General features: G+C 43.6%; 1 protein-coding gene across 1 annotated transcript; it reads left to right on the top strand.

Annotated features, from left to right (window-relative positions):
- The first annotated feature begins 1,968 nt into the window (after positions 1-1,968).
- LOC139914084 (uncharacterized) lies at positions 1,969-24,179 on the top strand. Its single transcript, XM_078291240.1, has 17 exons — positions 1,969-2,107; positions 3,288-3,362; positions 5,339-5,361; positions 5,413-5,584; positions 7,388-7,592; positions 7,662-8,914; positions 8,963-9,859; positions 10,082-10,276; positions 10,538-10,701; positions 11,876-11,923; positions 14,216-14,333; positions 14,683-14,739; positions 16,186-16,496; positions 21,820-21,912; positions 22,782-22,863; positions 23,477-23,589; positions 23,973-24,179. The coding sequence occupies exons 1-17, from the start codon at positions 1,969-1,971 to the stop codon at positions 24,177-24,179; spliced, it is 4,152 nt and encodes a 1,383-aa protein (XP_078147366.1).
- The last annotated feature ends 90 nt before the right edge of the window (positions 24,180-24,269 follow it).

The following is a 24,269-nucleotide window of genomic DNA, read 5'->3' as shown; positions in this document are numbered from 1 at the left end:
ATTCAATATCCATTTTCGTGCCAAAAAATCCAAACAATTACAGATGTTCAGTGTTTCCCCCAGATTTTTATCCCTTTTAAGCCTCTGAAACAACATTTAGATCATCATGTGACACTAAAACTCTACATTTTAAAACATAATGATGATGATGATAATTAGAATCAGTTCAAGTTAAGGTCTTCCCATAGACAACCTGGGTAATATTGAGCAAATATGGAATAAATATGTAATCAAATAAACTGCATCATATCAGAGGTGAGCGACACCGGCTGGCGGATATCAAATTTTTAATGAAAGGCCAATATTGGACTGATATGTTAGCAAACAAATAGATCGGTCTAACCCTAAGGGAAAGATGGATAGAGTGAGAGAGAGATGGGAAAGATATGAGAGAGAGGAAGAGAAAAAGAGGCAGAAACAGAGGAAGGGAAGAGAGAAATGTAGAGAAAGACTGAGTGAGCAACAGAGGAGGGAGAAAGACAATGAAGGGGAGAGAGGGAAAAGAGAGAGTGAGAAGACAGATTAAGCAAGACAAAGAGACAAGGGTAACAGACTTGCAGTGGTTCATCCTTAGAAGTTAGAAAAAGGGGAAGGCAATCGAAAAGCTGAATAGTTTAGAAGACAAAAAGAAAAGTGAAGTGAGATAGAGGGAGGAGGGACAAAGGAAACGGAGTATCACTGGTTGATTTGTTATGATGGAATTAGCTGCAGCTGCTTAATGATAATGATGCCATTTAGTTAGGCTGCCAGGCAAGGGAGGGCCCCCTACTAATCTTGTTTAAAAAGCAACATTATGTGTTTCCTCTGTAGGGAATCAGGCCCCTTTTGTGGGGATGCATGCTTGATTGGACTGTAGATACTTCATAGTGCATACTCGATAGGGAAAAACCTTTTGTTATTGTAATGGAGGAATAGGGTCTTGTTGCGCTAATGTGGGCAATCAGAGATAATGGGAGCTGTAGTGTCTGTTATATGTGCCATGCTTATGTGTGTGTGTTTATGTGTGCACGTACGGACTCTCTTTTTTTTTTTTTGTCTGCGAAAGGGGCAGGCCTGTCAAACCCATCTGTCGGACCCCCGAAAGACCTGTTCTGGTTACCATGGTAACAACCTCCTTATCGGTGGTGAGGGGATACGTAGGGTGTGTTCACAAGCGTGTGCTGACTCCTCTTTTTTTTTTACCATTTCGCAGCTGCCTGCCGCAGTGCACCTTAAAATTTTTGTCTTTAGGGCTTTTATTGGAGAATTAAACCCTATTTCTGATACTATTCAAAGCCAACTGATTTTATTTCTCATTTGTGCATGGTGATGTTTTGGGTTGATGCTCCATTATTAAGCAGCACAACATAAAACGTATGCCATTTGGTGGATACTCTTAACCAAAACACCTTACAGTACTATGAGTGCATACGCTTTTAGCATGGGTGCCCCCAGTGGGAATGAAACCGTGAACCCGGGCAGTTTTAGTGCCATTCTCTGCCCATTGAGCTTACAGAACCATATTTTTGGATTCACTGAATGCCTGCAGACTTACACTAGTCACAGCCAGTGTCAAAGTGAAAAAAACTGAAATATCACCAAAGAGACACTGATAGATATTCTCTCAGTCTCTCCCTGCCGTCTCAGCACATGGATGCTGAAACAAAGACCGGTTGGCTGAGCCGGTGGAGAGACGATGCGGTGCCTTACTCCCTCTGGCGGCCGATTTGTGAACTTCACCATGCAGTGTGCAGCATGTGCTGGGAGGAATGTCTGCTCTTTGCTGTGTTCTGACTCCGCCCTTCCTTGCTCTTCTTCTCCTCCTTCATCATGTCTCATCATCTCTCTCTCTCTCCTCCCTCACTACCTTCCCTCCCTTTTCTGCAATCCCCATCCAAACACGACCCTCTCTTCTCTTTCCCCAAACCCCACCCATCCGCCCGCCCCGACAGGTGACCCGTCCCCATCCCGGTGTCCCAGCAGGCAGGCATGGCAGACGGTCGGCAGCCAGAGGAGCACTGGGCCTCCAACGGCCGGGAGAACGGCGAGAACGGCTACTCCTCCTACAGCTCGGCCTACAGGGAGAATGGATACCACGGGGCGGCGGCTGCGCACCCCGGGGCGGCAGGTAAGAGCACGGGTATGTGCGTGTGGTTGGGGGGTGTGTGCGCTTGCATGGGTCGATGAAATTGATTGCGACTGCTTTGGCCAACCTCCACACATCGCCAGATGGGAAGGGTCTGCAGTTATTGGGATAATGTGATTGGTTCCACAGTGCCAGGCAAGGGCAATCAATTCCCGAGAGGCACTTGAACAAATTCCAACCCCTTCACAATTGAATGAACTCTCAACATGATTCCTCTGTAGCAGTGCTACCAAAGGCAGAAGGACTTTGGCGTGATCCATCGAGACACTCAATGGTGGATCTCCTGTGGGTTCAACCACTCCAGTAATTAAGAAAGTGTAAGGTGTGTGGAGGGCTTCTGGGCCTCTCTGGAGGTGAACCAGACTGATTAGGAGTAAACTCCATGGCCCCTGGCTGAAACTACTCCCAGGATTGTCACCAAGAGCAGAGTCGAATATTAAGGGTGGGAGATTCCTCATGTGATACATAAACCTGTTTATATACATTGAAGAAATGCTTGCTGCGCGGCATCTTGCACTTTATGCACTCCAGAATAAAACGGACATAGAGTATCTCACATAAGAAACCTCCCAGCCTTAAATTTTGATAGTGTGCGGGTTTGCTAACACTTACCACATTCAGTCTGCTCACCAAGTGCAGAAGAAATGAGTGGAAGTGGGTAACTTTGCATGTTTGTGTGTATGTGCATCTGTCTATTGTATGTGTCTATTCATTTGCATGTGTACATGTGTGAAACCCGTCTTTTCTACCTATTCGAGTTGAATGAAAACAAGTTTCTCAATGTGTTTTGGACTACTGAGGCACTATAACATATCAGTATCAATGTGTGTGATTTTGTGTGACTTCTTTGAGGCCCTCTGAGGTAAGCTGGTGCTCTATCTGCATGACTCATAATTTGCGCTTGTGAATCAGCAAAAAGGTCCTTCTAGCCATTAATTCAATCCCAGCAGAGGATCAAGGGATTAAATGTTTAAAAGCCTTTAACACAGTGCATTCACAACTCAACGCACGCAAAAATATACACACAGCTAGCGTTGTTCCAAACTCAAAAGGGCGCCACCCACGGAGATAAGGTCAGCAGTTCTATTAGTTTTTCATTTCCTTCCTCCCATCCATGTCTTGTCTTCCCGGTGTGTCTGTCTCTCTCTCTCTCCCTCCACAGTGGATGACTCAGCCAATCTGCCTCCCTCCCCTCCCCCCTCTCCATCCGCCGAGCAGATCGGGCCTGTGGCACAAGGTACACCCCCACACACACACACTCACACACACACACTCAGACCATCCAGGATGAGAGTGTGAACGGTGGTGAGAGTGGCAAAGTGAAGGGACAGAAACCTTTAGCTCTATAGACCGTAGAGTCAGTCGTTAGGAAATTGACACCTGTCGTAAAGAAGACACTGAACACACAAACTCGTGCACGCTGGGACGTCTTTCTTGAAACGTGCCGGGCCACTCGCATGATGAGAAAAGCTCCTCCTCTTTCTTCTTGCCTCTCCTTGCTTTGTCTCAGCGTCGTCTATCCCCTTGCATGTCAGTTGGTCTTCGTAGCACCCTCAAGGTATCTGCAGCATGTGCAGCACTGTCCTCTCCTATTCACGCTCTTGTTTAGTCTGTCAGTGTTAGTTTGTGACTCTTGTTCAGTTACACACAAGAGTTGTAGCCATATTGTCGCACTCTTACCCTTATAGAGGGTTTTCAGGTGACATAACGCACCTTCTGCCGGCCATAGTGGAGGTCCTCAGCTCTTGGGTAACAGTATACTGTGAATAGCTGACTGCATTTCTAAAAGTACAACTTTGCATCGTTCATTTCTGTGCTAGCTTTGACTGGGAACTGATCAGCTTGTTAGTTAGCTATCCATAATATCTGGTCAGCTAACCAGTCTTGTAAACACATCAAATGTGTCCACTAGCTAACGTAGAAGCTAGCATTAGTAGTAGCTAGTAGTTATATGTTAACATTAACATTGGTTGATAAACAAACTGTTGGTTCAGGTTAACTGAGCTGACTCTTCTCAAGATACAACTCATAGTGCTTTGGAGTAGAGACAGAGGGACAAGGGCTAAAAACGAGACAGTTCACTGCGTGACAGTGACCTAAATTTGGAAATAAATCTACCTTATCAGACTGTTCACTTTTACTTACAATGGTACTGCATTGACCTATACCCACACCACAAATATAATTTTTAGGTATGTCTCTCTTTCTAGCCTGGTAGTTATATATTATTGGCATTGCACACAGCCAATTCTCCAGTGGACCTCCATGATGGCACCAGCTCTGGTTGCTAGGATATTTGTTAGGCATCTGCAAAGTGTCTATACACTAGGAATGCTTCCTTTTCTAGCACATGCCAGTCTGTTATATGAGCCTAGCATAATGTGCTTGGGCTGTGCCACAGAAGGCAATGTGAAAATCCTTTCTCCCCTCTTATAGTTAATAACCTGCCACTAGAGCCCTCCTTCCCATTAGTCTACAGTCCCCTCTCAACATCTCCTCTGTTCCTTTGGTCATTTCACCTGTTGATTTTCTCCAGCAGTAAATCACAGGTTGGCTTTCAGCTCTTTGCTCTTCACACAGAAACCAGCACATTCTGTTTTCTAATTATTTTCTTTGTGCATGTATGCAATCACCAAAATGCATTATACAGATGCACTGCATGGATTACCTTCTTTACTCTACTTTATTTTCTGATCGCATTACAGCACAAATCTTCCTTGATTTTTGCACAGACTTATTTACAAAAAAATATTTGATTTATTAAGAATATATGTTGCATATGATATATTATCATAAGCAGTTCTAATAGATTATACATTATACAGATTAAAGACAGGGTAATTGCATACGCGTTACAATTATTCAGGGTTAAAAGTATGTTGTTAATTTCAAACCCAATAGCAATTATATAGTAAGATACAGTACCTGTTATTTTGGCAAGATTGCTAAGCCAAACAGAAGCAAATAATCACTCTCATAAAAAAGATTGTTTTTTTAAATTCATGGTGTTAATAACTGCAAACTCTGTTAAGATACAGAACCTTACATTTTAGCTAGATTATTGAGCCATACAGAGGCCAGAAGGTTTGTTGATTTCATCTGCCATCATGTCCATCAGAGCTGAAAGTCTTTTACCATAGTTAACCCATGTAACCCCAGTCTATGTTGTCCTCCATGTCTCATCCATGTATCTCCTCCTTCCCCTGCCTAAAGAAGAGAAAGTAGAGGTTGTCAGTGCTCCCTCTGTGGAGGAGCAGCAGGAGGATGAGGAGGAGGCTCCAGAGGAGCTCCACAGTTACCAAGAGGAAGTGACATATGAGCAGCCAGGAGACTTGCTCTTAGAGCAGGCAGATTTTGTAACAGAGCCCCAGGCTTTGGCCTGCCAGCAGGCCCAGACACCTGAGGTCCTCAATGGAGGAAGTCATCAAGCTGAACAGGACAGCCCATCACAGAAAGAAGGTGTGTGTGGTTTTATGGGTTTTTGTGTGTGCAGATGTGTGTGCGTGTGTGCGTGCGTGTGTGTGCGTGTACTATATGTGTCTGTGCGAGCAACTGCACACTCATCTGTGTGGGTGCGTATGTGTGCGCACATGTGTCTGTCTGTCCATTACCTATTTTGCATGATCCTCCTGTGCTCTGTAAATGGGCACAAAGTGTTTTGCTCTTGATTTACAAAATGTGATGCAACACAGGCTTTGCTGCCAACCTGTCCCTTCAGCTTTGTTGCTCTGAGATCCTTACGCTTCTGCTTTAATATCTGTAGTTGCCATGTGCAAAGGATGTTACATAGCATATTGATTTTGTGCTTTTTCATGCAAAGCATAACCATTTGCTTTTTCATTGGAGTGACATTAGATACTGCCCTGATCAACCAAATTGTGGTTGATCATTTCTCCATGTATTGCCAGCTACATTGCAAATGCAAAGGTCACTGTCTGAAATGTCAAGCACTGTAGACCTATGTGTTGCTAGGATTAGTTGTTGGGTTTTTGTTGGAATATTATGTTGCAAGAAGGTTTTGTGAATACACCCACTCATATGGGCCCTTCATGGATCCAGTCCTGAATGTATTTTAAGTCTCTACTCTATCATTTGCTTTTAGTTTCAATGTTGCTGTCATTTCATCTCAAGGTAAAGGATAATTCTCTGTTTTCCTATTGTTACTAATACCACACTTTGGGCATTACAATCCACCCATACATTGGACATACATATTCATGTATATAGTATAAGGTGTATCAGTATCCTTAATATTTATATTTATTACCATACATTTCTTCATTGGAAATCAAAGTAATTGAATCAGGAAATTAAAATGGATGGATTTGCTTGTATATGTTCTTCAAACAGTAAAAAATATTAATTTATATATCTGAGATTTGTTTATTTGCAGTAGCCACTGTAATGACACATAATACTATTAACAATTCATTCCATATAAAGAAAGTATCTTACAATAATGTCATAGGGTTGAACCTTTTTTGTCAATCCAAGTGTATTGCAATAGGAATTCAACATATTTGTGTACATTGATTTTCTTGTCATCTTAACATCATGCACCTCATTCCCTCATTCCAACTCTGCACGCTATCTTAGGCGCTGTGACCCCCCCGTGCTGTTGTGGCCTGCCACAAAGGACACTCTGCTATGTGTTTTGCTTGATGGAGAGCTATTGTATCTATGTGCAGAAAGGCTCGGCTTGACTGTATTGGCTAGCTTGTGTGGATGCTGCAAGCAAAGCTATTAGCTAATACTACACAGCACAGAGCTGTACAGTGTCCTTCAAACTCACAGCCCAGATACTGCAGCCAGAAGAATGTATCAATAAACCGTCTTGTGAGCCTGCTGTGAAAGAGGATGAACCCCAGGTGGCACCACCACATCAGAGGCTCATAGTCGAAAGAGCAGCACCTGAAGGAGCAGAACATGTCTTGGCTGAATCTCCCCCTCCCTCAATAAAAGTCAAAGAGCTCTCTGATACCTCCGCAGTTCAGCAGCCAGGCAACCAAGACACAAGGGGGGAGACAGAAGAGGCCCTTGAGAGCCACTTGCTGGTAGATTCCAAAGCTATTGCAGAAAAACAGCCCTCATTGGGTGAACAGGGCTCACACCTTACTGCAGAAGACAGAGAGGGAATTGTCTTACCAAGCAAATCGGCAATCCCTAAGAGTGAAAACAAGGGAAAATTGGTGACATTTGAGAGAATGGAGAAGGAGGGCCAAGATAGTGGCAGTGAGATAAGATTGCATGAGACTCCATCAGAGACTGATGTGAACAAAGTGGAGCAAAGGCAAGAAACTCTCAAAATGAGTTCAGAACTTGCCATGGAGTCAAAGGTCACGTCAGATATTTTTACAGAGGATGAGTCAGGAGTAAAAACCTACTTTGAGACGTCCACACAAAGACATGAAGAGGAGCCACCACAAACACAGAGTTACTATGAACTCAGCACTGTAACAGAGACTAAGTTAAGCCAGGAAAAAACAGTAGATGATTTAAATATTGAATCAAGCCACCAGACTCTTGGTCAGCTCAGCTCCAAATTGACAAGTGAAAGTAATCTGCAAAAATTAGAGGAACAACCGGAGAGAAAGGTTAGGCTGTCTCCTGGCAAGATGTCATTGGAACAGAGAAGCCTCTCCCTGAGCATTACTGGTGGGTCCTTGGCAAGCCAGAAAGAGGAGGGAGGTAAGTCAAAGACCTTCTCAGACACCTTGTGTTCCATCAGTGGAAGTTTTGATGAATCAACAGCTTATCCTCCAACACCATCGGTGGAAAGCCTTTTGCCCAAGTTTCCTCCAGCTCTGTCCATTACCCCAACCTCCACCGAACCACCTGATGATATCCCCACCAAGGCAGAAAGACCTGGATTACCTTCCACCAATCACAATTCTAGGTTAGAACAATCAAGTGACCTCTCTGAGATGTTAGACCTGGCTGGATCCCTGCCTAGACCATCCCTAGAGAGGAGGGAAGTGGACCATATGAGGCGCAAGTCTGTGCCCGCCAACGTATCAGCTCTGGTAGGGAGTTCTTTGGCCAAGCTCGCCCTGGGAGAACAGACCTCAAGAGTGGTGGGAGGGGAAAACCAGCTGGAGGAATTGGGCTACTGTGTTTTCAGTGAGTACTCAGGGCCCATGCCCTCCCCCGCCGACCTGCCTAGTCCCGGGGATTCTCCTCACCAATGTTTCCCTTCTATGGAGGGTGAGGGTGAGGAGGAACTTGGAGCCACTGAGGTCGAAGGTGTTAAAAAAGTTGGAGTACAGCAACCGGACCAGAAAGAAATTGTCCCTGACATTTCTCAGAAATCTGTGGTTGAGAAGAAAGATGTTCCCGGAGCACCAGTGAAGTCTACTATGATGCTTGAAAGAGCTGTGACGAGTGGCATGAAACCTGATCGCCTAAGGATCCCTGTGCCCTCCTCAAAAGACAGACTGACTGAATTTCGTTTGGAGAGCGGCCTGCCTGGCGACATCAAGATCCAAGCTATCCCTGAGGTAGAAGTAGAAAAGGACCCCTCCAGAGAGGCTTCTCCCATCCCGCCAGACAATTCATTTACTTTCACTACTACCGAAATTGGAGATATGTGTCCCCAGACTCCCATCACCCCCAAGTCCCCAGATGTTGCATCATCAGGCCCTCAAGTCACTGGGGAGGAAGCCAAGAATGATGACACACTGGAGGCCAAAGCAGAGAAGGATCCAGAGTCTGAGAGGATTGATGACAAACAGTCAGAGTCAGACAAAGAGATGCAGAAATCTGACCAGGAACATCACAACATCAAGACTGGTGAAGAATCAGAGATGGAAAAGACAGATGTACCCTTAGCATCATCAGAGTCTTCAGGAGAGAGCATAGAAAAAGAGCACCAGAAGATTCAAAGTGAACATGGGACAACTAGAACATTAGAAGAAACAGAAACAGAAAAGCAAGAGGCATCAAAAACTGTTCAGCATTTAACCATTGAGAAACCCAAAGATACCCAAAACCAGTTAGAGGAGACAAATCAAAAGAGAGGCTCAGCAATGCCGCAGATATCTTCCCCAGTCATCATCATACCTCAAGCACAAGTAGAGGAAGAGGTGGAGGAAGATGATGATGTTGAGATTGCTGAAGAGCCTCAAGAGATAATGGAGGAAGGTGAAGAGTCTATGCTCCCCAAGGGGCAAGCAGAGGAGAGTCTCCGCAAAGAGGAGGGGAAGGAAGGGCCAAAGAAAGAGATGAGGCTGCTGGAAGTTGTTCAGATGACTGAAGATGAACCTAAGTCTGGGGCAGAAGAATCCAGTCATAGTGCACAAATCAGTGATGAAGGGGAACCTGCAACAGACAGCTCTCATCTGTCTGCCTGCTCTGACAATGATCCGCCGCAACCACCTCTGGAAGGAGGCAAAGGCGAGGGTCTGGAAGAGGAGAAGGTAGTACAGGAGCCACAAAGAGCCAAGGAGGGGGAGAAGAAAGAGGAGGACGAGGGTGAAAAGGAAGAACAAAGGGAAGAGGAGGAGAAGGAGAAGGAGGGTGAGATTGGGTCTGTTGAGATAGGTGAAGAGAAAGGAGAAGGGGAAAAGATGAAAGAAGAGGAGGAAAGGATGAGTGAGGAGGACGGAGCCATAGAGATTGGTCAGGAGATGGAGGAGACCTCTGATGTGCTCAGCCAGACCGGTCAGACAGCTAACGATGAAACCACCATGGACGTCTCCGTCCTAGACACAGACAGTGGCTGGATGGACTCACAAGGTACCCCGTGCTTTTAAACACTGCCACATAATTTATGGCTTGCAATGTAATGTCATTGTGTCAAGCATTTAATGTATCTGTACCAGCATTTCTTATATCAAAAAGTAGCTAGCTTCTAAAACCCAGTAAAATTGAATGTGTATTGTTGTACCTAGATCTTTAATACAGGCTAGGAGTGTGGAGAATTAGTGGTCCTCCTGTCTCAATCCTTGTCCACTGCAGATGATGACAAAAGTGTCATGACTGAGCAAATCGAAGCCCTTCCTCAGACCCAGAGTCCTACCAGTACACCTGTGGTGGACAGACCCGCTAAACGGGCCCCTGGCAGAGGAAGGGGCCACTCTGACATCACTGAGAGTAAAGTGTCCCGCAAAGTGCCCAGCCACCATCCAAGAGAGGAGATGAAGAAGAAAAAAGGTTCCAATTCTATATTCATGCAGTATCATTTAGTGTAAAATACACTGTGTTAATTACTTAATTTTTATCATTGTAAATGTATTCTTTTAATGTATGCAGATATATGGTAGCTCTTAAAACACAAACAGCAAACACCATAACAATGTCATCTCAATGTAATTTTTGATGTTACTTTCATTGTTGAGCGGAGATTCGTTTGTCTACAGTACATTTTAACGGAGGTTTGCATTTTCATGTAATCCTGTTTCTCCTCTTTGCTAGTGGGCATGAGGAGGGCTGACCAGAGTAAGGTGTCAGTCCTCCAAAGTCGCTCTCCATCTCGAAAGAGTGTAGTCAAAGCGGCGGCCAGACAACCTAGGCCCGCTCTGCTTCACGGCTCTGCTAGACGCAAGGCCACAGGTGAACACTCCTCACCGGGAATCAGAGCCATGGATAGAGAGAGCGCAACCAAACTTTACTGTGTTCTATACACCTTCTCCTGTATTATTCTCAGAAGTGATTTAATATAGCAATAATACAGTACCCAAGAGTGTGTTCTTTACCATGATAATGTATAAGATAATTGAACAGTTTATACAAGGCACCGTCGAGTACCCTCGGCAGCGCTGAAGTATCCATAATTACAGTAAAGAACATCCTCAAGGGTATTGTGGCATTTACACAATGGGTACGAAGTGAAAAGTTGTCTTGAAAGTAACAGATACAGTAATACATACATAAGAGAATAGAAAACAGGAGAAAACAAGGAATATCACTAACTAGCTCCCTGGTTGCCACTAGAGTTGGCATAGCATCTCTGGGACATTAAAATCACAAAAAGCTTTATACAACCTTCAGTGTGAAGCAGCCAGCATTCATTGGAGCTGAATCTGCACAGCTGAATCTACACATGGCCAATTTGGAGGTTGAATTGTTAAACAAATTGAAAATGTTGTCGTCTGTGCTCTCTCTATTGATGACTCTTTGAGGAACCATGCAGGTGCAATGTAGCTGGCAAACATCGTGTGCTGCTGACTCATCGGTGTGTTTTTTTTATCTTGAGCCTCATTGAGAATTGTTTTCTTTTTTGTTTTGTTCTCATTTTTCTCCTTATCAACTACTGAGCATTTTGTCCTACTTGGTTTCATATTCATGTTTGTTTGGAGTGGTATTTGAGGGTGAGTGTGGTTTTTTTTCTGTGAGGACCATAGCTACTCTGGTTTGATCCTTTTTGTTACAGCTCAACCTCACTTGTATATGTTGGCTGCAAGTGGCTGCCTGTTGAAGTTGGGGTGTTTGGTCAACCGGTGTGAAATTACCTATGAATGTAAAGAGAGACTGACAGAAATGTTTGAGATAGGCAGTGGGTGTTTTACGGATCTCTGTTATCTGGTTGTGTCTGCTGTTAACACTCGTTGCAGCAAACACTTGTTGCTGCTGAAGGTTTGAGATGTGTGTGTGTGGTCGTGTACTTTGCATGGACGATACATTCATGTGTGTGCGTGTACATGTGTATGTGTGTGTTGTGTGTGGATGTGTTCACACTCGCAGGTGTCTCCCTCTACTGGTTTTACTCAGACCATTACAGCATGGATCTCTGTTTTCTCCACAGGCATGGAGGGCCGTCAGCCCCTCAGTGTGGCCCACCAGTCCAGGGAGAGGACCACTGTAAGTGCTTCTGATACACACACACACACACACACACACACACACACACAGACGTTCTCTCTCTCTCTCTCTCTCTCTCTCTCTCTCTCTCTCTCTCTCTCTCTCTCTCTCTCTCTCTCTCTCTCACTCAATCACACACACACACTTACTGACACACCAGGGATGCGATTATTAATTTTCATGGATTTCTTTTTGGACATGCAACTCATTAATTACTAATGGGACATTAACATTTTCCTAAAGTTTAGTGTTCCTGATCGCATTAAACAGGCACTCATGCACGCGCGCGCACACACACACACACACACTCACACACACACACACTCATACACACAGTGATCACAACCTCTGCTCCTCTCTCCCACTCTCTCTTTTAAATTTAAATTTCAACTTGGTTTATTAGTATGATGATGTGAATACATCTGTATAGAAGGAAATATAGGAAAAAAGAAAGAGAAACAACCTAAAACAATCTCTGTCTCTCACCCCCCTGCCCTCCCAGCTACTCATTTAGTTAGTTCACAGAGAGTTTATTAGTTGGCAGACAGGGTGATGGTACACTTCAATTCATTAACACTGACCCTTATTCTAACATCACTTTGTTGTTTTCTTTAATCTTGTTTCCACGATTCTGTGTGTTTCTTGTTTGTTGCTTGAATGCATGTTTAACATCCCTATATCATATTATTTGAAGTATATATGAAGAGTTCTGTTCTAATATACTGTTCAGTATATCCATTTGGGGGTTAAAAAATCAGATCCTGGAAGTTCATCATTCAGGGAATGATGGGTATGGAGAAAATATGTTGAAAAATGACCATATGAGATATCTGTAAAAGTATTGTAATTTTGTAAGCTAAAGACTGAAGTTGCCTCTAATCATTCAAGTATAATAATATGACCATAAATATTTTCCAACAGCAGGTGTCACTTTTCTCAAACTAAGGATATTTCACCACAGACCTCTTTGTGTATTGCAACATGGTGCCTGTTGTTTGCATGACAGAGCCCATTATTTTCTTCTTTCTTTCTTTCATTTCTACATGTCTGCCTTTGTGTCTTTTTATTTCTGCCTGTGTGCCCACTCAATTTGTCATGCATGCCTGCCTTTGTCCCTGTGGCCAGTCCCGACAGAGAAAATCTGTGAGTATCCTCCTCTGTCATATAATGAGCATAATAATCAAATCAGTGAGGGCAGGCCAACAGAGTCATGCTCATGTTTTGCCAGAAAACACAACATTTATGATGTGCAGTACAGTGGGAACGGGGCACGCCTAAATACTACGAGGCACACTTCACCTTACTTGCTTTTGCTACCTTTCATTACACTGTACACCAATCATTTCATTTCAAACCTTTCACGAAAGCATCATTTCTTTCTCTCTGTAACCTGTACTTCTCAACTTTTTGTTGGTTTCGTAAACTTCTAATTTCATCATTCTTTATATTCTCCATGAATTAAGAGATTAAGAGTTCTGCCCATCCATTAAAATCTCCATGGTTGAAAAAAAAAACATAGAATTCATTACCAGAAGTTAATTATTTAGTGTCTTTGAAATATTGAGACTCCAATCTGTAAAATGTTATAATTTTGTTACCTACTATCCTTTAAAAAGTACCACAATTTCATTTAATTTTGTACGATTGATCATTTTATAAGAGCAGGTGTCACATTTTATCAAGTTATAGACATCTCATTTTGGAATTAAACTCTATATACCATTGAAATCTTAATTGCAGTGAAGACACTTGCTAATAATAACTGACAACACAACAGGCACTTGCTTGCAAAGTGTTTGCTCTCCTTGTAAAAATAAACCATAAATATATACATTTCATCTTCACTCCATCCTGTCTCACTCTTTCATTTTTCCATCTGTTTCTCACATCTGCCTGCCTGTGCATCATCTGTCCATCCTGCATGCTCTCCTGCCTCTTTACCATGGCTGCTGTCCAGAGCCCCACAAGGGCGGTTCTTTTAAAGATGGCAGGGCAGCGCCCCAGCTCTGCCTGCAGCCTTAAACGGAGCCCCCTGGTGGAGGCGGAGCTCAGCGAGGCCCGCCCCTCCTCCGCATGCTCCCGCCCGCCCCCCCCAGCAAGCAAATGGGCCGAGAAGGTAAAGGGAAATGGCAGAAGAGAATAGGGAGTGCTGCATTACTGTAGAAAGTTGTTGCGTAGTCCTTGGGTGCAGCGTCCAGGCACACTAAATATGATTGATCTGTAGTATTGATTCTGCCTTTTTGTGTGTGTGTGTGTGTGTGTGTGTGTGTGTGTGTGTGTGTGTTGATTCAGGAGAGAGCCTACCGCAGCCCGGAGAAGAGGTCGTCCCTGCCCAGGCCGGCCAAATCTCTGACGCGCCACATCCCTGCTGCTGAACAAGAGGACAACAGCACCCCCCGCAGGCCAACCTGTAAGAACACACACACACACACACACACACACTCACACACACACACACACACACACAAAACACACTCAGACGATCTGCCAGCTCTCTTGCCTCCCACATTAACCCTTACTCATCCCTTATACAACAAATCGCTCTGCACATGTAATACCCCCTATTTAGTCTCTTGTACTTTTACTAATGATTCTGCTAAATCACTTAGTTCTTGATCCACTTCTTATTCAATCCTAACTCCTACCATCTTCCTCCTCCTCCTCCTCCTCCCTGTCCGCCTCCTCCTCTGTCTTCCCCTCGTTTTCCTTTACCTCCTCCTCTTCCTCCTCCTCCTCCCTTCCCCTCTCCTCCTTCTAAGCGATCCGTACTGAGTCCAGAGGGGAGAGCAGGTCTGGAAGAGCCCCTAGTATGGCAGGTAGACCATCCAGTAGCTCCTTTTAGATACATCACACCCTCTTCATCAAAATACTGTATATACTTATTATAGTACTTACAGTATTTTTCATTTTTTTTCAGTAACACCAAGATAAAAGTAACAGAAGGACTGATATGATGCATAGCGGTGTGCATATTCCATTGATTGATCATCTATTCATTCATCTTGTTTTTATACAGGGTATCTGCAGGTCTTTCAAAAGTCTTAAAATAAATTAAATAAGTATTAAAAATGTCTTATTTTTCAACCATGCAATGACACATTTTGTTGTGTTGCATTTCTACACTTTGATTAATACAGAACAGGGTTACAATATGCAGAACATATTTGATTGACAGTATCTGCTTTACTAAACACAACTGGACTTCATGTCCTTTTATAATTCATTATTTTTCTTATTCTTTCATTAGTCATATTCAATTGGAAATAGGGTGGGTTTGCTGCCTTTTTTTCTCTATTTTGGTTTTTACTTTAGTCTTAAATCTAGCATTAAAAAGGTCTTAAAAAGTCTTAAATTTGTCTTTCTGAAACCTGCAGTTACCCGATGTAGCCCAGCTCTCACCCAGAAAAGTGGTGGGATCCATGACAACATGGTTGCCACCGCTTGTTCTTATTCAGGAAGTCGTCAGCTGTATTCTTATTGGCTCCTGCTCCAGTATCCCGGCAACAACCCATCAGTGTTAAATGAATTCAGCTGCCTGTGTGTATTCACATGCTTCCTCTTGTTTGACCTCTTTTGTTTGTATTGTGGAAACGCAGCGAACTCGGTGTCGTCATCAACTTGACGGCGTTCGCAGTTGCAAGTGTGTTCTGTTTCTTTGTCATCCTCATCAGAACCAGATGAAGGCTTTTAGCTGTTACAAAACATGTAGACACACAATGCATCACTTGCTCCGATATCTCTGTCTCTTTCTATTTTTTTCTCTCTCTGGTTCCAGTAAGTGTCCTCATTCTGTTTCTGTTTGCCTGTTTTTTTCTCCCCCTCTCTTTATTTTTCTGGTTTGAGTAAGTGCTCTCTTTTTCGTTTTATCCATTTCTTTCTCTCTCTCGTCTCATTGTCTGGTTCCAGTGGGTGTTTTCTGTCCCCCTCTCTCTCTCTCTCTCTCTCTTTCCCTCTCTCTCCCTCTCTATCTCTTATCTATTGTGTCCATCTGTCTGGTTCCAGTGTTTTCCTTCATTTTCTGTTTGTCGGTTTCTCTCTTTCTGTCTCTCTATCTATTTCCCTCTGTCCCCATCTGTCTTTCTTCTCCCTCTCTCTGAAAGAAACTAGATGTTTCTTTTTCTGTCAGCCCCTCTTCCTTTCTCTCTTTCTTTCTCTGTGGTTCCGGTGTTTTCTCTCCTTTTCCATCTGTCTCCCTGTTTCTTTCTTTCTCCCTCTTCCTTCCTCCCATCATCCTAACCCGGTCTCTCCCTCCCGCCTCCCAGGTACAGACTCGGCTCGCTCCCGGTCGGTGCGTAGCGGCGCCTCCACCCCCGGCTCCTCCGCCGTCACGCCCGGCACGCCCCCCAGCTACTCCTGCCGCACGCCCGGCTCGCGCACCCCCGGCAGCCACACGCCCAAGTCCTTCAGCCTCCTCCAGGAGAAGAAGATCGCGGTGATCCGGACCCCGCCCAAGTCGCCCTCCTCCGCCCAGAAGCAGCTGAAGGTCATCAACCAGCCCCTGCCCGACCTCAAGAATGTCAAGTCCAAGATCGGCTCCACCTCCAACCTCAAGCACCAGCCGAAAGGCGGACAGGTAATGGGCCGCGCCGGAACCCGACACTGGTAATGTTATTCAGGTGAAGAATTGCATTTGGAGCGCATTGGGATTTTAGACAAACTTCACAGGTGCTCATGGGTTGGGAGGAACTGAATAGAAAACAAAACAATGGAAGAAAGTATACTTCTAGTGGCAAGAAAGTATATAAATCCAGTTTCAGGCATAACTGTGAGTTAAAGCTGCACAAGGCATGTTTTTTATATTAAAATACAACTGTCTTAGCAGTCTAAATCACAAATTGGTGAGCTGCCCATTTGCACTAATTAAGACCCCGTAGTTTCTCCCTATTCAGCCCAGTCAATTTATGGTGTTGGGTATGGTCCAATCATTATCTCCCATTGCCACTAGGGGCTGCTAAAGTGTGAAATGCCTTTATTTGACCCTGAGGAAGGTGTAAGGTGTAGGTAGTCCTATTTTTTTTTTTTTATAAATCTCGGCCCACCAAATTAAGACATTTTATATTTAACTCACAGTTGGACCTGAATTTATATACTTTCTTAACACTATAAATATCGAGTGTCTTGTTTTCTATTGATAATGTCCCACTCCCGTCACAACTCAATTCACTGTTATTTAGTTGATACGGTTTCAATTAGTGAATCACAGTTTACACCAAATTAGAGAATCATTTTCTATAAATCATGCCTGTTATTTATTGAGCACTATCTAATTAATAAAAACAAGTAAAAGTTCTATTATAGTATATATAAAATTAATATTTACACCACAGCTGATGTTAGCTTACAATGTCCACAATCCTCTTGTCATTTTCAGAAAGAACTATAGGCTTTGTCGTTGCCACATGTAGACAGAAATGGAGTACAGTTCCAACATGGAAGCAAGGGGAAGGGACGGAGCATTTTAGAGGTTTAAGACAAGTGGACAGTGACACAACGCAGCCTGTGGCAGCCATAGTGGAGGTCCTCAGCTTCTGGGCAACAGTAGTTTTGAAATGCTGGGGAAATGCTGTGATGTCCTGGATGGGAATCCAGCTCAGGACCTTGGTCGCATGTAATCCCCCTATCTCTCCCCCATCCCTCCTGTCTCTCTTCACTGTCAGATAAAGGCAAAGATTCCTAAAGAAAATGATGAAAAAAACTAAATAACATTATTTGTGTACAGCCAATTCTCCAGTGGACGTCCATGATGGTGCCAGACATGGTTGCTAGGAGATTTGTGACGCAAGCTGGAAAAGTTGTGACAGAATATGTGAATTTTAACACTGGCATTAACAGTCTCCTTATATTCTGTCTACCTTCCCCCTGTTTTCCGGTCACGTCCTTCTCCTCTGTTTTTATCAGCGCCGCAGTGGGACTGGACACAGTCTGCACTTGTTCTCTTTCTCTCTCTCTCGTTCTGTCTTGGTCTGTCTCTCTTTGTTAGCCTGTCTCTGAATTTTAGGAATGTGTCATAAAACTATCAAATATTTCTCTCCTCACTTCTCCACTGTCACTCACTGTCTGCCCCCCCCACCCCCACCCCACCCCCTGCTGTCGCTGTCTGTCTGCTCCCACTGACTGTCCTCTGACCCGTCCCTGTCTGCTGTCATCTCCGTCAGTCTGGATGAAGCGTCACTGGGCCGCTCCTGGCCTCTTTTCCTCTGCACCCCCCACCCCACCCCCCCTCTGACTTTCCTTTGTCTTCCTCCCCCCTTTACCTTTCTCAGCTTTGTCTCCATCGAAGACGGCAGCAGAGTTTAAAAAAAAAAACACTAATTCACTTTGGTAGAACATTTCCACCGTTCAGCACGCATACCTCCATGGGAGTTCAGGAGCAGTCAACCTGCAGCATCATCTGCCCCGGGGATCCGCCTGCACCATCACCATGCAGGATCACCCCCAGCTCTCAGTATTAATAATTGCCAGCAGGCAAAATTACTTATTGAGAAGTTGGATCAAGGACGCAGAATGAAAACATATTACCCCGATTTACTTTGTTAGAAGTAAATGTGTCAGAAGTACAGTTTTTTAGGTTTTCAAAATGAAAGTAATAAATAAGAACAGCCAGATTTGGCGGTTGATCTCATGAGCTTACGAAGAGGTATGCGTGATTAAAAATGTTAAATAAAGTGGCAAGATGGCCTTAGAGAAACCGCCTTTTCACCCACCGGGATCTATAAAGTGTTGCTTATTGTTAAAATTATTTATTGTCAATGTTCTACCAAAGTGACATATCAGATTTAGAAGCCAAGGTGTGATGATCAAGAGATATTTGATGTAAGGCATTAAACAACCTCCAAATACGTTGATTTAAATTTTTTTGCGAAGCTGCTAGATCATCCATGTAATAGTCACTGTTTGTGGCTACAATTTTGAGGCTGTATTTTCCATTGTAGGCCTGAAACTCATCTCTTTAAGAAGAACTTTGCGTCACCTTCTCCACCACTGAATCATGTCCCCTCTCCCATATCTTACAGCTCTAATTTGCTCTTAAACTGCTCTAAAAAACTGCTCTACTTAGGCTTACTTGGCTCTGACCCTTGCACACTCCCTTACAATTGGTTGCTTGTGATGTGATAATGGTGATTTAGGAATTGAAACTTAATTTACTCTCATTTTAAGTCACTCTGGATAAAATGTCAGATGTGGCTGTATTACATCCGCACACAGCAGAGAGTATCAGCCCCATTGCTCTCATCTTTGTCTGCAAGGTGTAACAGATGTGTGGCAGACTAAGAGTGTTAATTCTTAATCACATCACATAACCACGGCAACAGACAGTCTTAATGTTCCCGGAGTCTTACCAAAGGTCAGACGTTTCATTAACCCCGGTGGTTTATGGGAGAGGAGGTGATTCATTGTCATTTCGCCAGTTTCTTTCCTCTTTGGGGAAAAATGTGAGATAGACTCGGTAATTTTTAATGAGCCTGGGTGACGCATGGACTTCGAGGAGCAGCGCAGTATGCTTTGTGTGGCACGGTTGCCGGTATTCAAGTCCTACTGAAGCTCTGTATCACACTGTTCAGATTGTTTTTTGGTGCTGTGAAACCGCTAGTGTCGGGCTAATCTCCCCCGAGAAACATGTTGGTGTTTAAAGTCGCTTAAATAAGGAGAAAAAGCTAGAAATTTGATCTTGAAATCAGGTAATGCATCATGTTGTGAGGATGCTTTTTGTCAACAGTGGCCGTTTTCATGCATTTTGTGCATTAACCTGTGTATTCATCTATGGAAAAGTATTGTATGTGTACAAAAATACTGTATAAGTATGACAGTAACTATGTTTTTACACTGTTGTAAGTATATCATGTATTGGGTGATTTTTCTCAAGTACGAACACATTATTATTGTGTATCCTCAATACTTTCCCTAGGTTAATACACTGGTTTAGACAGTTAAATAAGGCTATTGTAAATTTTTTTTAATAATACTTCCATTTTGGCAGTACATGAGCTGGTGCAGAAAGCATCGAAATGGGTAGTGGGGAGAGCGCGTGTGTATTTGTGTGTGCGTGTGTGTGTGTGTGTGTGTGTGTGTGCGCAGGTAAGAGGAGGAGTAGACAGGAGAATCCAGGTCAGGTCAGTGTAGACTGGGGACGGAGGCTGGTTGTCAAGGCTGGTTGCTCTTGTGTGTTTTCCAGATTCCCTTTTCTCTTTTCTTTTCCCCCTTATCTGTGTTCACTTCGGCTCTTTGCACAATGGAAAAGGCATTTTCTATTGTTTTTAGCGTTTATAAAATAACACACAAAGGTGCACTAGAAATAAGAGCATATATATAAATACATAATGTATTTATATATAAAGTATTTTTAGTTAAATATTCCTCACAGGCAGAGCTGCTGTGGAGGCAGAAATAATCTCAATGGGCGGAACCAGACAACTGCAGTTTTTTGGAGCGGATAATTAGCTAACTGGCAAACCTGAAGAGCAAAGAAGGAACTCTTGTCAAAATATGAATAAAACATACAAATGCAATGAGTTTTTTTCATTCATTCATGATCTTGTAAGCTCAGCAGCTAGCTAACTATCTTACCTAGATAGCTACAGGCTAGTGTGGCTAGTCTGAACTTGGAAGGTCAGCTAGGCTAACTAGCTAGCCTAGCTAACTTAGTATGGATAGATTGCATTTTTCAGTTAGTAGCAGAGCGCGAGGCTTCATAATATTAGCTTCCTCCTCTCTTACCTCTTGTCTTTTTCACTGGGATCAGTTTAACGTTTCTTAGCCAGAAAAACTGTGGTTCTTTGGCTCCGCCCACTGAGGTTTAACTCGACCAATCAGATTATTTCTGCCTCCACAGCAGCTCTGCCTCTGAGAAATGTTTGTAGAACTAAAACTACAATCTGCATGAGTAAGAGATTTGATTGACAGTTGCAGATCACCGCTGCTATTCTCTGAGTTTTGTACAGCAGCACAAAGACAACATAAGCGTAAATACAAGTTAAAATATAAATGCATGTGAAAACACATTGATAACTCATCGCACACTTGATTAATCTAAAAGAGGCACATATTTTTTTTTTTTATTATTTTGTTTTAGATTCAAATTTTAAACGAGAAGCTGGACTTCAGTCATGTTCAGTCAAAGTGCGGCTCCAAGGATAATCTGAAGCACGCGCCCAAAAGAGGCAATGTATGTATGGCTTTCTCTCTCTTTCTTTTTGTTCTCTTTCTCTTTTTTCTTAATCCCCTCTTTTCTTTCAGCTGGGGTTCTTCTATTTTTATATGTTGCTCTGTCTCCCCATCGGTCTGTCTGTCATTGCTTTCAATTAAGCAGATGAAGAGTTTATTTCCAAAATGCAGTATATTCTCTTTGGAAAACACATAATTACCTGGAATTCATTGTTTAATATCTCTAAAACTATATCTTAGTGTATAGTAGACATATTTTAGTGGATCAAGTCTGTAAAATATTATTTTAAGGAGTTAATTACTTTAAAAAGTACCATAATTTGCTAAAATTTTGTGCCATCCATCATTATATCAGAGCAGGAGTCACTGTTTTTACTAATAATGGATATGTCACTTTGAAATAATACTCTTCTAATATGCTGTACTGTAATAACTCTATTCTAAACAGGACCAGGTTCAGGACTTGACAGATCACAGCACTCCATATATTGATATATGCCATTATTCCTGCATACAAAGTAAATTCTAGGAATAAAAAGCTTCAATTCTCTGGTCTAGATCAGCTAAAATCCACACGGTTACAGTGTTAACGTGAGTGCTGACAGATAGATGCGGCGTGGATTTAGAATTGGGATTATTTTGTCCATTTTTAAGCCCCCCCCCCCCTCCTCCTCCGTTTGGTGAAGCCCTGTGTGTGGCTGTGTTTGTGTAAAAAGGTGCCTTGTCATTCCCAGGTCTTCATTCCAAGTGTTAAACTGGACTATAGCCACGTTCAGGCTAAATGTGGCTCCCTGGACAAAATCCAGCACACTGCAGGCGGGGGAAACGTGAGTGACTCGGCAATCCCACACACGCACATAAACAAGTTTTGGAACACACACACACACACACACACACACACACAGACATGCTCCCACGCACCTCCACACATGCACACTCACACAACACATAGGTACATCCCTTTGTCCATGTTCTCTCATTCTATTATACTAATGCATTTAGGCATGAATGTGTCTGTGAATTGTAATCTTTGTCTATTTAGGCTGTGTTTTGTGCCTCGGAAGGAATATTATTATGTTTTTTTCCTTTAAGAAATATGTCTTTTCACACATCTGCATAGTATAAATTCTTAACGCAAACACCCGTTTACCGCATGCAGCGCTGTCACAGTACCTCTTAACGGCGTGTTTGCTGTCACACTAATTCGTATCCAGCGCGTCGCCGTTATCGTCCGCGGACAATAAAGTTTAATTGAAACACCTGCTCCTTGTGGTGTCACTCAGCGCCTGTGTTCGGTGTGTGTTTGATGTGGGTCTCGTCTTGTGTTTCTAGTGCTTGCTTTTCATGTTAACCTCTCCCCAGGGAGCTGACATCTGTGTCTTTGTGTTTGGACGCACCTTGATTGACTTAATCTCCCTTCATCCCACAGATCCATGTTGTGTCATCTTATAGCTGATTCATCACTCTCCTATTTCTATACCTATTCCCTTGGTAGAAATCAGTGACTGTGCAGTTTTTTCCCCCACAATAATACCTACTAATCACAGCCTGTCTGTCGTCTTTCAGCCATTAATTCATTTCATGTTTACCTCGTGTCGTCCTGTCTCCAGAATGTTCCTAAATTAACTTTCCACACAGACGGTCCCTTTCCTTCTCCTACTAAACACATGTAAACTGTGCTTCCTTCCGCCCGCAGATCCAAATCCAGACCAAGAAGATCGACCTGAGCCACGTCACCGCCAAATGTGGCTCCATGTCCAACATTCACCACAGACCAGGTATATCTTTTTCAGCAACGTCCTCCTTCACTCTCACACAGTTGGAACACATTCACGCAGACATTTGGGTGTGCCTTGCTCAAGGGCACATCAGTACTTGTTATGGTAGATAATAGCGTTTATCATTTACTGTCCCTGCCCAGACTTCCCCACTGGATTTGAGCAACCCCGCTTTTCTAATCTCACTGCTTTCACCCGTCCCTAAAATTTTATATGCTACAATCTCCTTTACATGTAAGCTGCATATAGGCCTTTAGCTGACACTCTTATCTAGTTTATATGCAGATATGAAGAAGATAAAACACAGAAAGAACAGAGAAAATGGGTAACATATCCTGAAAGAAAGAAAATTAGCAAATAAACACATTTTCCATCAAAAGTAATAGGGTACAAAGAAAAAGACAAATTAATTGAGGAGATCTGTCTAATCAATTCATGAATGTGAGGTAGAGTTTACAGGATTTGTTTTGTTGGAGGTTTCGGTGCAGTTTTGAAGCTGTGCAGACTGCCATGGTTTTGCCCTGAGCAGTGCCGGGGCACGGTGCTGGCCTTCAGGCGGGTGATGCCCCGTGGTCTTGATGCTTTTGTTCCCTCCTTGCTGTCCTGTTCCCAGGGGGCGGTCATGTGCGTATCGAGAATGTGAAGCTGGACTTCAAAGACAAGGCCTATGCCAAGGTCGGCTCCATGGACAACGCCACCCACATGCCCGGAGGGGGGAACATCATGGTAAAAAAAATAAACACATACACTGATATGTCTATTCTAGGCAATTCTGTGCAATTTACCTGCTTGTCTTTAGCCATTTTTCACACCTGTGGACGTGACATGATTTGTAATAATTACGGAGTTCGTCAGTGGTTTTAATCCCATGCGAATCTGCCAGGTCTGTAATTTGTAAAGTAAAAATTCTGGCATGAATTATCTGCCGTATTTTGGCGAAGACAGAGTTTCCCTGATGATGCTAATCCTGTGCAAATCTCTCCGTAACTTCTCAGTAATTTCAGCCATTGATTTGTGTTTTGGCATGTGATATCTGTTTCTTACTCTTAGATTTCTGTCTCAAGTACATCTGACCCGAACTCTCTCCTCTCTCTCCCCCCCTCTGCCAGATCGAGAGCCACAAGCTGATGTTCCGGGAGACGGCCAAGGCCCGGGTGGACCACGGCGCCGAAATCGTGGTCACCCACTCCCCCGGGGAGACGGGCGGCACCTCCCCCCGCCTGTCCTCCGCCGGCAGCATCAACATCCTGGAGTCGCCCCAGCTCTCCACGCTGGCCCAGGACGTCACCGCCGCCCTGGCCAAGCAGGGCTTATGAGCGCCCTGCCCCCACCACCCAAACACCCTTGGATGCCCTCCCCCACACACACACACACACACCATCACTCCTTTCACATGCACCAAGCAT

The sequence above is a fragment of the Centroberyx gerrardi genome, chromosome 21 (assembly GCF_048128805.1).
Source record: "Centroberyx gerrardi isolate f3 chromosome 21, fCenGer3.hap1.cur.20231027, whole genome shotgun sequence".
NCBI classification, from domain to species: Eukaryota; Metazoa; Chordata; class Actinopteri; order Beryciformes; family Berycidae; genus Centroberyx; species Centroberyx gerrardi.
This window is presented reverse-complemented; position numbering and strand designations above follow the sequence as displayed.

Bases quoted from the DNA above. Each gene is read 5' to 3' on its own strand.
- LOC139914084 (XM_078291240.1), top strand. From the start codon at position 1,969: ATGGCAGACGGTCGGCAGCCAGAGGAGCACTGGGCCTCCAACGGCCGG. The intron at 2,108-3,287 runs GTAAGAGCACGG...CTCCCTCCACAG, and splicing joins TGCGCACCCCGGGGCGGCAG to TGGATGACTCAGCCAATCTG. The intron at 21,913-22,781 runs GTGAGTGACTCG...TTCCGCCCGCAG, and splicing joins ACACTGCAGGCGGGGGAAAC to ATCCAAATCCAGACCAAGAA.